This window comes from Nycticebus coucang, chromosome 7, assembly GCF_027406575.1.
Source record: "Nycticebus coucang isolate mNycCou1 chromosome 7, mNycCou1.pri, whole genome shotgun sequence".
NCBI lineage: Eukaryota > Metazoa > Chordata > Mammalia > Primates > Lorisidae > Nycticebus > Nycticebus coucang.
The window spans coordinates 18081378-18097321 of NC_069786.1; the positions used below are offsets into that span (position 1 = coordinate 18081378).

At 37.7% G+C, this 15944-nt stretch overlaps 1 protein-coding gene across 7 annotated transcripts in view; it reads left to right on the forward strand.

The window, feature by feature from the left end:
- Positions 1–15944, forward strand: part of C7H2orf76 (chromosome 7 C2orf76 homolog) — a 102727-nt gene that overhangs the window by 61000 nt on the left and 25783 nt on the right. For all 7 annotated transcript variants that reach the window (XR_008381167.1, XM_053596974.1, XM_053596973.1 and 4 more), the window contains exons 3-5: positions 968–1018; positions 4576–4613; positions 14605–14686. Coding sequence is in view for 6 of the 7 variants with exons in the window: in XM_053596974.1 (XP_053452949.1) it covers positions 968–1018; positions 4576–4613; positions 14605–14686 (171 nt within the window). In the remaining variant the exon portion in view is untranslated. The remainder of the gene's footprint in view (positions 1–967; positions 1019–4575; positions 4614–14604; positions 14687–15944) is intronic.

The window sequence follows — 15944 nt, forward strand, 5'->3', positions numbered from 1 at the left end:
TCTCCTTATACCTTTTACCCTGGAAATTTTGAAGATTTTATATTAGTAGAGAGCTTCCTCCTCCTTTTCTTTTTAAACAGTTGGCAATATTTTTCATTGTTTGGGCATATTATGATTTATTTAACAAGTCCCACATTGAAGGACATTTGGGTTTTTCTAACCATTTGCTACTCTGAATGATGCTGCAGTTAGTACCCTTATATATATGTCATTTTCCGTACACATGTGTGTAAAGTTTATCTGTATGATAGCAAATTTCTGGAGTGGAAAGGCTAGGTCAAGGAGTGCATGCATATGTAATTTTGATATATAGTGTCAAATTGTCTTCTCTGGGGTTTGTATCATCAGATGTTATTTATTAAAATCAACATTGGTATTTGGAGTATATTTTATTTATTATTTTTAAAAAATTTTTCTGAGACAGAGACTTACTTTGTCCCTGTTGGTAGAGTACAGTGGCATCATAGCTCACAGCAACTTAAGAATCTTGGGGTCAAGTGATTCTCTTGCCTCAGCCTCCTCAGTAGCTGGGACTACACGCTTCTGCCACAACACTTGACTATTTTTTGTTTGTGTGTTTGTTTTAGAGACTGGTCTCATTCTTGCTCAGCCTGGTCTCAAACTCCTGAGTTCAAGCAATCCACCAGCCTCAGCCTCCCAGAGTGCTAGGATAACAGGCGTGAACCACCATGCCCGGCCAATACTATTGTATTTAATAAAATATCAATTATTTTAATGGTGCTTGTGAATTCCTAGTTTAGCTAGTAACAGACCAACATCTTAATGTTGGTTCCTTTGTTTTAGATGACCCTTGGATTTTGGCAGTGTGTTAGCTTCATTTTGTGTTCTAGCAGTTTTTTCAAAGTAACTTAGTCTGTAGATATAAGAGAACAGAACCAAAAGACTATGCATGTACTATGAGCGAGTATTTTAGTATTTTGTGATAAAAATAATCTTTCTCTTATAGATGTCTCTTTAAGGACCAACCTGCCACCACCATTCAGAAATTATAAATACGGTAAGCAGTTTTTTTATTCTTTAAATACACGTAAGTACATTAATATAATTTTGCATGTTTTTGTTGATATGAATTTAAATTTGGTTTTGACAGATGAATTTACTATCTGTAAATAAAAAGCAATTTAGACGTTTGTTTAGAAATCTAGGAATGGGCAGCGCCTGTGGCTCAAGGAGTAGGGCACCGGTCCCATATGCCAGAGGTGGCGGGTTCAAACCCAGCCCCGGCCAAAAACCACAAAAAAAAAAAAAAAATAGAAATCTAGGAATTCTGGCGTATCATGAAAATCAATTGTATTAATAGGGAACTATTGTATATTTCAAGAATAGCATGTTTGGCAAAAGTATCTTGAAGATGGGTTTCTTTGCCAGGTAATCAGAAAAGGAAAAATGAGAACTAAGAATTAAAAGAAGAGATTTAGGATTTTTTTTTTTTTTTTTGGTTTTTTTTTTTTTGGCTGGGGCTGGGTTTGAACCCACCACCTCCGGCATATGGGACCGGCGCCCTACTCCTTGAGCCACAGGCGCCACCTGCCATTTAAAATTTTTTATTACCCTAGATTATTTTTTGGTGTGGCTTTTCATTCCACTCCCATTTGATAGAACAACTTATGACCTAAAATCCTTTGAAATCACAATCTTCATTGTGTGTATGCATTTTAATATCCACAGACTAATTGTGAGGTTATAAGGGGTAGTCAAGCAGAAGTTGAAGGCAGTGAGTGGAAAGTCCTTTCGTTTATTGGACTTAAAGAATTTACATACTCAGTATTGAATGAGAAAAAGGAACAAAAAGCATGATTAAGGTAAATATGTGGCTTTCATGGCTTTCAAAGCATAATGCCTTGAAATATAGCTTTCAAATCAGAATAGTTACATATGATTTCCCTTTTAGCATAGTACATGTGCATATGTATATATGTCCATATGCAACCTTGGGTTCCATGTAAGTTATTTTGAAATAAATTTTAGATTTAGAAAGCATTAGAATATCTGAGTTGCTAAGCATTATTGTGTTAGACATGTACCTTTTAGATTATTCCATTTTATTAATCCCCCTTTCATCCTAGTATTTCTGTACTATTCAGATGAATTGTCAGAAAAAAATGAATACATTTGTCTGTGAAGAAATCATAGAACCACTGGAGTTCTGATAGACGTCAAGTGGCTTTTTGTCTGAGTTTGGCTCTAACAATCTACTGCTTTGTGTTGAACAAGAAAGGCCAAAGGGTTACTTTTTCACCTGTCCTGGTCATCTGTTCTTGCTGCATCATGGTCTGTGGGACTAGGACACTGCCCTGGGCACTAGGAGTAGAAAGGGTGCAGAGTCAGATTTCAGTTTTGCTGGTGACTGTCTCCCTGTCCTTGGGCAAAGGACTGGTTTTTTTCTGCCACTGACAGTCTCAGATTTCTTGGAGTCCCTCCTCCCATTTAATTGGCATCTCCATGTATTATCGATTTACGACACATACAACTTATTTTAGAATCCCCATTGCTTAGACATCGCGCACGCAGGCACACACACAGATGTTGGTTGTTGTACAGTGTGGGCTGCTCATCCTGTCTGTTTCATAAAGCTGTGTGAGATAACAGAGATTACATTACGTAGGGCATGTGCCAGCATGTTAAATGCTCCACACATGTTATTTTATTGTTATTAAGTTGCTTTCGTCAAGGAATTTGCATTAAAGAAACAATAACCACGGGTACAATTTTTGTTAATTTTTTGTTTTGTGAGTTTTCTTTTAAATGAAGAACAAATGGCGTGGATTTTCAACAAAGAAAGGAACATTAATACAGCTTTTGCTGGCTTGACATTTTTCCTTTCTTACCCTCTGCTTAGGTCTCACTAGTTTCTGTTGGAGAAAAATATCCGGCAAAAACTTCTGTTCAAAACAATTATTTTTCTGCTAAAAATTGTAGCCTATTTATTGCAAGTCTGCCAAACGTATTAGAACAATGATGTTTCTAATTCAAGCCTTTCCTCAGTAACAGAATATAATATAGAACGTGATTAATATTTAGTAAGGTCACACTACAGTTTTGTAGGTTGATTGTAACAGACTTTAGGCTCCCGTTATTAAAAAAAATTACTATTTGTTAGAAGATAAGGGGATTTCCAGATTAAAAAAAAAGAGAGAAAAATTACTATTAGCTTTTACTTGTCTTAAATAGTAAACTGGTATCTATTTACAGGGAGAAAAGGTTATAATAGGTAACTCAAGAGTAAAAGATAACCCAAAAGTCCCATTTGAAAATTTTTTTGTGTATATTATAAGCTTATTTTTAGTAATTGTGGCATATTGACATTCCTAATGTACATATTTTACTTAGGTTAGATTTATATTTCTTAAGTATGCAGAGTTAGGTGGTGCCTGTGGCTCAAGGAGTAGGGCGCTGGCCCCATATGCTGGAGGTGGCGGGTTAAAACTGCAACAACAACAAAAAAATGCAGAGTTAAAAGTCCAAGGATTATGTTGACCTTGTATTAAAAGTTGCAGTAGGTGATTGAAAGCTGACTTTTTAATGGATACTAAAAAAGTGGGGAAAAAGAAAAAAGAAGTAAAACAATGGATAATTCAGAGTGCTGGTTCTTAACCTGATAGGTACCCTATTCTGTATTATGAGGACTTAGTTAAGTCAAGGTCTGTTTTTTAAATAGATCCTTTCATGTTAACACCACTTATTGGAATTCCTTGTTACAGCATGGTTGGTAGAAATTAATTTTAGTTTGAGAGTTATTCAGATATAATAATACCTTTTAATCATAATACACAAATTAAATGGCAAAGGAAAACTGAGTAAAGAGTTGTAAACTTTCTGAATTTCAACCTGTTGAATGGCTACATCTATTATATAATGGAGAGTTGATTATTGTGGAGTTAATCATTTACCCAAGTATGGAGAAATTACTTATTGGAAAAACACAGTGTAGCCTGACTCCAAGAAAAACAGATTAAGGAGAGAAGTTGGATTTGAATAGAGCAGATTAGATGGTATGAGCCTCTTGAGGATTTGCAATCAAGGAGGCAGTTATTGATATTCTTTGAGCGTTAGCAGCCTTACTCAATTACCAATGATCCTAGATAAATGGTGTTGAATTCTGGGAGTGCCAACCCCTTTTCAGTATCATCATTTGACCTCTTGCCATCCGATCTAATCTGAGAGATGAGATTATTTTTTGAACTGCTTTTGTTAATGTTTGCCTTTATTTAAGACAGTTTTTTTTTTTAAACATTATTTGCTAATCCTGGCCTGTAGTGACTCCAAAAAAACCAGAATAACGTGCTTGGCTTGTCTTCTATTTAAGAGAAGTGTGCTGAGTTGATGTTAGTCTCTGACACAAAGGCCAAGGCTTTAAGGGATCTTTGTACTTTATTTTCATTTTTAGTGATTTGCAAAAATAATTTTTATTTTACCGTATACCAGGTTTTTAAATGGATCTGGTCATAAGCAAGAACTTAAATTTCTCAATTTCATAACCATTCCCACTTTAGTAATTTGTAAAGAAGTTTTAGAATAATCTATCTAAAAAGACAACTTGCTTTTTTCTTTCAGATAAGCTAAAGATTATTCATCAAGCACATAAATCAAAGGTATGTTTTATATATATAGTATGTGGACCTAGCGAATAATCAGTGTTGGTTGAATTGGTGAGTAAGTGAGTAGATCAGTGTGCATCTAAAATATTTCTCAGGGTACATGCAAAATTTATTAAATGTAGAATATGAATGTCTTAACACAGTAAATAAGAAAATGCCATGAAGGCTATGTTAACCAGTTTGATGAAAATATTTCAAATTGTATATAAAACCAGCACATTGTACCCCATGATTGCATTAATGTACACAGCTGTGATTTAATAAACAAAAAATTTCTCATTTTACTAGCATGTTTTATTGTGTAGGTACCCTATTTACTATCTTATTTTTCCATTAAAGAAAAAAAAGTGAAATCATACCTCTGTTAGTAGCAGATAATTTTAAAAATTGTTAATTTAAAAAAAGCATAGTACATGTTGTTTATCAAGCACACATTTAACATAAAATAAGGATAAAACTTGGAAAAGCAAATTTGGATTACATATTTTAAAAGTAATTTTTTTTTTTTTTTTTTGTAGAGACAGAGTCTCACTTTATGGCCCTCGGTAGAGTGCCGTGGCCTCACACGGCTCACAGCAACCTCCAACTCCTGGGCTTAAGCGATTCTCTTGCCTCAGCCTCCCGAGTAGCTGGGACTACAGGCGCCCGCCACAACGCCCGGCTATTTTTTGGTTGCAGTTTGGCCGGGGCCGGGTTTGAACCCGTCACCCTCAGTATATGGGGCCGGCGCCTTACCGACTGAGCCACAGGCGCCGCCCTAAAAGTAATTTTTATTTGTCTATTTAGTAGCTTTGATTTTCTTAGTTCTGCACCAGAAGAAAAGGGCCAGATACAAATAATTTGCTTCTTCTGATTGCCACTGGCTGTATATTAGAGAAGAATCTGGACCTTAGCTCTAGGAACAAATCTAGTTCCACCCAGGGCATAGCCTGCAATCCTGAAGTTGCCTTGCCTTCCCCAAAGAGAACTATTTATTTATGTATTTGTCATATGTTTACATTTCTGTTTTCTTGCTTATATATATGTTTTTTCTTGTTTTATATATATACACACATATATATGTTTTTTTCTTATGAAGCCACAATCAGAGGTTTGCTTCTTAAGACTGTTCTTTTGTTTTTAATCTCAATGACCTTTTATATGCTCCTCAGAAAAGCAGTAATCTTATTCTATTATATAAACTACCAAGGACAAGATAATATTCTTCATCTCTCCAATACCTGCTTCATAGAAGTTTTTCCATAATAATTTTTTTTTTTTTTTGTCGAGACAGAGTTCTACCCTATGCCCTGAGCAGAGGGCAATGGCATCATAGCTCACTGCAACCTCAGACCCGGGCTGTGGGCACCCCGCTGCCTCAGCCTCTGAAGCCGCTGGGATTACAGGCACTTGCCGCGGCGCCCTGCAGGGATTTTCCATTTTTTTCCATGAGTCGGGGTCTCACTCTCGCTCAGACAAGCCTTGAACTCCTGAGCTCAAGCAATCCTCCCTCCTCAGCCTCCCACAGTGCTGGGATTACAGGCGTGAGCCACTGTGCCTGGCTTCCATAATAATTTTTAATGAAGTAATTATTAATTCATTTTATTTTATTTCGTTCTCTCTTCTTGCCATAGTTGTACTTCACAAACTCAATCAGCTTTCTAATAAAGGTATGTCGCAGATCACAAAGAAAATGGCATGAAGATATTTCTGTCAGTAGCTTTGTGTGTGTGTGTGTGTGTGTGTGTTTTTTGAGACAGTCTCACTTTGTTGCCCACGGTAGAGTGCTGTGGCGTCACATCTCACAGCAACCTCAAACTCTTGGGCTTAAGTGATTCTCTTGCTGCAGTCTCCCAAGTAGCAGGGACTACAGACACCAAACACAACGCCAGCTATTTTTGGAGACAAGGTCTCACACTGGCTCAGGCTGGTTTCCAACCGGTGAGCTCAGGCAGTCCACCCACCTGGGCCTTCGAGAGTAGCTTTTTTTTTTTTTTTTTTTGTGGCTTAAAACAACACACATTTATTCTTTTATAGTTATGAAGGCCAGAAGTCTGAAATTAGTTTCACTGGGCAAAAGTTGACAGGGTTGGTTCCTTTATTTATTTTATTTTTTTATACCAAGGATTATGTATGTAAATCCCTCCAAGTGCTGTGCTCACGTGAGCCTGCAGCTGCGGTGTGGGGTGTACAGGGACATGCGGCCACTGTGTCTGGCCACAGACTTCATTTTCTCTAGAATGTGTTTCCAACTTAGTTCCTAACATGTAGAGAATAGGAAGTTTGCTCCGATTTTATGGGCGACAAGTACATGTAAATATGTCATTAAAGTATAAATAAAGTTAAAATGAAAGTGTGCTCTTTAAAAAGGTTGTAAAGCAAAGTGTGTCATTCTCCATTCAGTGTCGCATGTTTTACATTGTTGGGCTGATTCATATGCTCATTTTTCCTGGAGAGAGTAATTGGTAGATTATTCCTTTATGTAAACGATGACATAGTTCATCATGTTCAAATAATCAGTATTATGACTTTTTTTTTTTTTTTTGGTAGAGACAGAGTCTCACTTTATGGCCCTCGGTAGAGTGCTGTGGCCTCACACAGCTCACAGCAACCTGCAACTCCTGGGCTTAGGCGATTCTCCTGCCTCAGCCTCCCGAGTAGCTGGGACTACAGGTCCCCTCCACAACACCCGGCTATTCTTTTGTTGCAGTTTGGCCGGGGCTGGGTTTGAACCTGCCACCCTCCTTACATGGGGCCAGCGCCCTGCTCACTGAGCCACAGGCGCCGCCCAGTATTATGACATTTTTAAAAAATCACGAAATTGTCCTCCTGTAATGGGAAGAAAAAAATCTCAGAAAGGTTACTTATATTTAAAAACAATGTTTTACCCGGGTATGTTCTAGTTGTAAAATTAGGGCTTCTTTTTTCAGTTGAACAATGTATTTGCTTAAGAGGGGATTCCCAAAACAAATTAAGTCACTTGCAGTGTTTCTGGAATCTGGCTTTAGACCATAACTGTTCTACTTAAGTACAGATTATGTACTCTGGGGATGGTTCAAACATCTGGGGTACCCATCTGTACCCCATTATGGTACATCTGGGGATGGTTTGGGTGTACTTCAAATGTTATAAGGAAAACGCTTGATATAGTTTTATAGGTAGAATTTTAAAACTTACATGTCCTCAATTGTGCCTTGTCCAACTCCCAGACATTTTTCTCATTTCCAAGTGATTGTTCTGTCAGCTTCTACCCCCATCTGTGGACCCTGTGGCATCACACAGCCTGTCAGTTTTCCAGTCCAGCTATAATTTTAATCTCTTTCTTTAGCCAAAGGGAGAGACTTCCAAATAACCTCTGTATCTTAATGAACTTATAAATTTTCCCCATTTCTCCCAATTTTCTGGGTTTAGAGACTTTCCTAGTTGCAATTACCAGGTATCCTCAGAAATTTCTTCCTATCACCAAAAATGAAAAAATGAAGCTTCAGCTTCCCACCGGAGCCCCCTGTTTGGATTATGAGCTAAGTGTTTGTGGAATGACTGAACCAATAGTACATTGCAAATAATTACCATTATATGACTGTGAATATTAAAAAATGTGTGTATGTGTTATGGATTACAATCACTATAAGGTCAGAAAATTTCTATTATAAATATTTGAAATAAAAAACTTTAATTTCATCTAATATTTTGTGAATTGGAAATCAGATACTTCTTGTTATAAGTGTGTAAAAGGAAGAAGTAATACCCTGGAATAAAATTTTATGAGAAATGTGTAAGAGCTTGAAGAAGAAAATTTTAAAGGCTGGGCACGGTGCCTCATGCCTGTCATCTTAGCACTCTGGGATGCCAGGGTGGGTGGATTGCTTAAGCTCAGGAGTTTGAGACCAGCCTGAGCAAGAGTGGAGCCATAGGCTCCACTAAAAAATAACTGTGGCGTTGTGGTGGGTGCCTGTAGTCTCAGCTACTTGGGAGGCTGAGGCAGGAGGATCTCTTTTGCCCTGCTTGAGGTTGCTGTAAGCTGTGACACCACAGCACTCTACCATGGGTGACAAAATGAGACTTTATCTCTCCCACTGCCCCCCAACATTTTTTTAAATGCTGCTGTCTTCTACCTCTTTCCTCTCTGTCTCTCTCATGCACACACACACACACACACACACACTTATTTGAAAATACGAATCTAAGGTCTGCAATTAATTGTCCAGACTCAGTAAGTGAACTCCTCTTAAGACCTGTGTATTTTATTCTGTGAATTTCTACTTAATTTAACCCCAAATAAGACTTAAATAGAAATGCTTAGGATATTTTGGATAGGAAGATGCAACAGCAAAATGTCAATTCTCTCTTAACTAAGTTATAAATTTGATGCTATCCCAATAAAATATTAAGAATATTTTAGTTTCGTGCCTGTAGCTCAGTGGCCAGGGCTCTAGCTACATATACTGGAGCTAGCAGGTTCGAACCCAGCAAAAAGAATATTTACATATACTATATGGAAACTGAAGAAGCTAATTAAAAATTAATATGGAAAAAACAAATAAGAATAGCAGGATTTTTTTTAACATTTTATTTATTTATTTATTTATTTATTTATTTATTTTTGTTTTTGCAGTTTTTGGCCGGGGCCGGGTTTGAACCCACCACTTCCGGTATATGGGGCCGGCGCCCTACTCTTTAAGCCACAGGCGCTGCCTGAGAATTCTTAAAAAGGAATAAAATGAAGGTGACTAGGTCTAACATATATTAAGACATATTATAAAACTATAGCAATTAAAATGGTGTGGTACTACCATATGAGTTGGTAGTTTAATACACAGAATTAAAAGTCCAAAAGTAAGCCCAAATATATATGGGAATTTAGTGTATACTAAGCATGGCATTTGAAATCTATGGAGAAAAGATGGAGGATTCAATAAGTGGTATTGGAACAACTGGGTAGACATCAAAAAAAATTTATGTTAACCAGGAAAAGAGACAAACAAAAAGGAGAATTTCAGACCAATCTCACTCATGAATATAGATGCAAAAATTCTCAACAAAATCCTAGCCAATAGATTACAGCTTATCATCAAAAAAGTCATTCATCATGATCAAGTAGGCTTCATCCCAGGGATGCAAGGCTGGTTTAACATACGCAAGTCCATAAACGTTATCCACCATATTAACAGAGGCAAAAATAAAGATCACATGATCCTCTCAATAGATGCAGAAAAAGCATTTGATAAAATCCAGCATCCTTTTCTAATTAGAACACTGAAGAGTATAGGCATAGGTGGCACATTTCTAAAACTGATTGAAGCTATCTATGACAAACCCACAGCCAATATTTTACTGAATGGAGTAAAACTGAAAGCTTTTCCTCTTAGAACTGGAACCAGACAAGGTTGTCCTCTGTCACCTTTACTATTCAACATAGTGCTGGAAGTTCTAGCCAATACAATCAGGCAAGACAAGGAAATAAAGGGAATCCAAATGGGAGCAGAGGAGGTCAAACTCTCCCTCTTTGCTGACGACATGATCTTATACTTAGAGAACCCCAAAGACTCAACCACAAGACTCCTAGAAGTCATCAAAAAATACAGTAATGTTTCAGGATATAAAATCAATGTCCACAAGTCAGTAGCCTTTGTATACACCAATAACAGTCAAGATGAGAAGCTAATTAAGGACACAACTCCCTTCACCATAGTTTCAAAGAAAATGAAATACCTAGGAATATACCTAACGAAGGAGGTGAAGGACCTCTATAAAGAAAACTATGAAATCCTCAGAAAGGAAATAGCAGAGGATATTAACAAATGGAAGAACATACCATGCTCATGGATGGGAAGAATCAACATTGTTAAAATGTCTATACTTCCCAAAGCAATCTACCTATTCAATGCCATTCCTATCAAAGTACCTACATTGTACTTTCAAGATTTGGAAAAAATGATTCTGCGTTTTGTATGGAACTGGAAAAAACCCCGTATAGCTAAGGCAGTTCTTAGTAATAAAAATAAAGCTGGGGGCATCAGCATACCAGATTTTAGTCTGTACTACAAAGCCATAGTGCTCAAGACAGCATGGTACTGGCACAAAAACAGAGACCTAGACACTTGGAATCGAATTGAAAACCAAGAAATGAAACTAACATCTTACAACCACCTAATCTTCGATAAACCAAACAAGAACATACCTTGGGGGAAAGACTCCCTATTCAATAAATGGTGTTGGGAGAATTGGATGTCTACATGTAAAAGACTGAAACTTGACCCACACCTTTCCCCACTCACAAAAATTGATTCAAGATGGATAAAGGACTTAAATTTAAGGCATGAAACAATAAAAATCCTCAAAGAAAGCATAGGCAAAACACTGGAAGATATTGGCCTGGGGGAAGACTTCATGAAGAAGACTGCCATGGCAATTGCAACAACAACAAAAATAAACAAATGGGACTTCATTAAACTGAAAAGCTTCTGTACAGCTAAGGAGACAATAACCAAAGCAAAGAGACAACCTACACAATGGGACAGGATATTTGCATATTTTCAATCAGACAAAAGCTTGATAACTAGGATCTATAGAGAACTCAAATCAATCCACATGAAAAAAGCCAACAATCCCGTATATCAATGGGCAAGAGACATGAATAGAACTTTCTCTAAAGACGACAGATGAATGGCTAACAAACACATGAAAAAATGTTCATCATCTCTATATATTAGAGAAATGCAAATCAAAACAACCCTGAGATATCATCTAACCCCAGTGAGAATGGCCCACATCACAAAATCTCAAAACTGCAGATGCTGGCGTGGATGTGGAGAGAAGGGAACACTTTTACACTGCTGGTGGGACTGCAAACTAGTACAACCTTTCTGGAAGGAAGTATGGAGAAACCTCAAAGCACTCAAGCTAGACCTCCCATTTGATCCTGCAATCCCATTTCTGGGCATCTACCCAGAAGGAAAAAAATCCTTTTACCATAAGGACACTTGTACTAGACTGTTTATTGCAGCTCAATTTACAATCGCCAAAATGTGGAAACAGCCTAAATGCCCACCGACCCAGGAATGGATTAACAAGCTGTGGTATATGTATACCATGGAATACTATTCAGCCATTAAAAAAATGGAGACTTTACATCCTTCGTATTAACCTGGATGGAAGTGGAAGACATTATTCTTAGTAAAGCATCACAAGAATGGAGAAGTATGAATCCTATGTACTCAATTTTGATATGAGGACAATTAATGACAATTATGGTTATGGGGGGGAAGCAGAAAGGGGGAAGGAGGGAGGGGGTGGGGCCTTGGTGTGTGTCACACTTTATGGGGGCAAGACATGATTGCAAGAGGGACTTTACCTAACAATTGCAATCAGTGTAACCTGGCTTATTGTACCTTCAATGAATCCCCAACAATTAAAAAAAAAAAAAATTTATGTTGAATCTGTATCTTTCTCTTTATGTCAGTATGAATACCCATTAGATTAATGACTTAAATGTAAAAATTAAACCCATTGGGAGGATGGAGACAAAATGGATTGAGTATGACTTTATAATTTGTTCAAGTTGGGTCATAGTTATGAGCAGGGTGCTCATTACCCTAGTCTTTATGTATTACATTTTTTAAATTCCTCATAATTGAAAGTGTAAAATGTGAAATTCATAAACATATTTGAAGAAAAAGTAGAATTTAAAATATAATCCTGAAGTGGAAAAAAGTCTTTCAAAGTATAATAGAAAACTGAGAAACCATGAAAGACTGATACATTTTACTTCTTTTATTAATTTACTTAGCAAGAATTCATTTAGCACCTTCTGTTTAAAAAAAACTATATAAAAAAAATCAAGGAACAAATGAAAAAAATTTTCCACTTATAGAAAAAGCCTAATTTCCTTAGTATGTAAAGATATTCTACAATTCCATAGATAAATCATCCTTCAACTCCATTGAAAAACAAAAGATTTAAAACTTTAATTATAATAAGTACAAATTAAAGACTATGCTTAATCAACATCTGTCAGACTGGGAAAGGTCAGAAGAAGGTTTTGCTAATGCACTGTTGGTGAGGCGGGAGGCAGGCACTTTCAGGGATTGGTGGGGATAGTGTAAATTGGTGCTGCTTCTCTGGAGAGTTGTTTGGTGACGTCTGTCAAAATAACAGCTGTATCTAACTTTCTGAGCCAATGATTGTACTTCTAGGAATTTATCTTACAGGTAAAACTTGTACATGTGCAATCTAACATATGGACAAGGATGTACATTATAGGATTATTTATGGTAGGAAGAGATTGGAAACAATCCACGTCCATCAGCTGGAACTGAGTGGGTGTGTGCAGGTGTGCCCCTTTGGTGGAATATGCCACAGCCTTGATAAATTATGAACAGCTCTTACTAGTGTAGAATGATTTTAAACTACATTTTGAAAGAAAAAAGTAAGATGTTAGAACATATCATAGGCTACAATGGTGTGGAAAAATTGACAGGCACATCTTTGCCTGCATTGTACGCACAGAGATGGTCTCTGGAAGGACCCACAGGAATTATTAGTACAAGTTCTCTGGAGGAGAACTAGATAGCTGGGAGGATAGGGGCTGGGAAGAGAGTTTTCACTTTTTACCCCTGTGTGGTTGGAGACCTTTTTTTTTTTCAATTTATTATTGGGGATTCATTGAGGGCGCAAGAAACCAGGTTACACTGATTGTATTTGTTAGGTAAAGTCCCTCTTACAATCATTTGTGGTTGGAGAATTTTGTATCATGAGTATGTATTACCTATTCTAAAATTTTCTTTTAAAGTAAAGTTTCTTTCTTGTTCATTTATTTCTTCATTTATTTATTTATTTATTATTTTTTTGAGACGGAGTCTTAAGCTGTCACCCTAGGGAGAGTGCCATGGCGTCATAGCTCACAGCAACCTCCAACTCTTGGGCTCAAGCAATCCTCTTGCCTTAGTTTTTCTATTTTTAGTAGAGATGGGGTCTCGCTTTTGCTCATGCTGGTCTCGAACTTGTGAGCTCGAGCAATCCACCCACTTCGGCCTCCCAGAGTGCTAGGATTATAGGAATAAGCCACCATGCCTGGCCTAAAGTTTCTTACTTTTAATCTGTGGCTCTGGAATTCAAGCCCCTGTGCTCTCCAGCAAATAAAGTCTGCGAGCCCTGGGGCTTCTCTTTTGGCTTTCTGAGCTCTTTCTGTTGACTCTGCCCAGCCATATTCTAGAAATAGAATACATCACTAGACAGCTGCATTCTGGTTTACAGGTGGTACTGTGTGCCCAAGTAGTGGTCAGTTCCATGTGCCGTTCACATGTATTTGTGAAGTCTGACTGGATTTGTAAATGTCACTGGAGGGTACCATCATCCACCACCACCCCAAATCTCATAGAGTAATGTTCCAGTTAATACGACGAGAAACCAAATGCTTGTTAGCTGGGGCAAGGATTTTGGATATGTGACTTTGGCCGTTTGAAGTAAACTTGCTTCTCCCAGAAGTCAGACTGGCCAGATCTTGAACCTCAGTGGCCACTGCCTTGGGCCTCTACCCTAATCTGGATTATTGTGAAGGTGATACGAAAAGATGATGACAGTGCACCAGCAGAGCAGTGATGGCTAACAGAGGGCACTTGTTGCACAGAGCCGCTGTGCTGAGGGTTTGGGGCATTAGTTCATCCTCACCATAAGGCGATAAGAAAAGTCATTTTCTTCCCGTATTCTACAGGTGAGGAGGCTGGGTCTCAGGGAGGTTATATAGTTTGTTGAGAACATGCAGCTAGGTACTGGCAAAGCCTGGGTTTGAATCCAGATCTAGCTCCAAGGCCAGAGACCCTGTCTCTCCAGGGCTTCACATGGTGGGTGCACTTGGTAGGTTCTCCCTGTGCACCTGCTCACACCCCTCATTACAGTAGCAGGAGTAGAATGTGACTCAGACTAGCAACTCTATGTCTTTGACAAGTTCCACCAAACGTGAAACTCATGTAAGTACGGATAAAATGCAGATTTTCTTTCTTTTTAGTCAAATGAACTTGTGTTGAGTTTAGAAGATGATGACAGACTCTTGCTAAAAGAAGACAGGACCCTGAAAGCAGCTGGAGTTGGTAAGAAAGGGGACAGTACGTTGCTAGAGGGGGCACTCACTTTTCGGGGTTTGCATGATGGGGATCGGCTGATTATATTTGGGTAACTCCCTGCAAAGTAAATGCTCCCCTTTGCGCTTTTCACATTACCTAATCACTATTCAGTGGATGACAAGGATGATGTGTGTTCTGATCCCTTGACTGAAGGCAGCAGATACCGACTCTCTAAATGTGCAGAATGCAAGTAGTTCCTTTCAGAAGGTGTGCTCAGAATTCTGCTGAGGGTCCTTTTAAGTGATTGACAGGCTATTAGTACCATGTCTGCTTACTCTTACTATCGTCATTTGAGCTGATGGTTTGAGAGAAATGGACGTAGTAGAGTTATGTGGAATAATGATGTGAGGTGTTGTCTGTGTAACATGCAGGGTCGTTTCTGATCTTCCAAATAACTCAGAGCCCACCAATTCATGGAATTTAAAATAGCCTAGTGTGCAGCTGAAAAACTACCCAATTTGGCCTTTCAACTTGGAACATGAATATAGTTCTATTTTAAAAGGATGTTATGTGACATGTTTTGTGGCCATTAGATGTCACTGTTATTCTACTTATATGTATACCTAAAGATGTGTGGCATTAAAGACAGCGAAGGTTATTGGAGAGGTCTGAGCAGTTAAAGGTACTGTGTCTCTGACACGCCTTTGGTCAGTACTATGATAGAGTGTCACAAATCACATGGTTCTTTGCAATTATTTGTACACACTGGATAAAGAACACAATAAGTGAGGTCCATATTGGGAAGCCTTACATTTTTTTGATAGGTATTCTATTGAGTTACTTTAATCACATATGTCAGAAGTTTACTTTTGAATGACTCATGTGACTAATGTGAATTCCTGACATAGGTCTTCCTATTTAATAAATAGAATCTAACATGTTGTGAAATCTTAAATTTGTTTTCTTTGTTGAAGTCTACAATTTTGGCTAGAATGAGTGTCCTTCCTATATTATGAATACACAAGGCTGATCGTTGTTTTTGAAAAGGAATTTTTAACATGGCATTTGTTTCTTCAAATACTATTATACTATTATAGCAGGTGGCACCTGTGTTAAGGAGGCATGTGGTACCTAGAAGGTAGCTTTGCTTTTTTTTTGTTAAATGTAAAGCTATAATGAATATGATATGTTGCTATTTACATGGGAACTGACACATAGTTCCATGAAAAAGACGGGAAAATACAAAAACAAACTAATAAAAAAAAAGGTAAGATTTCATAAGATA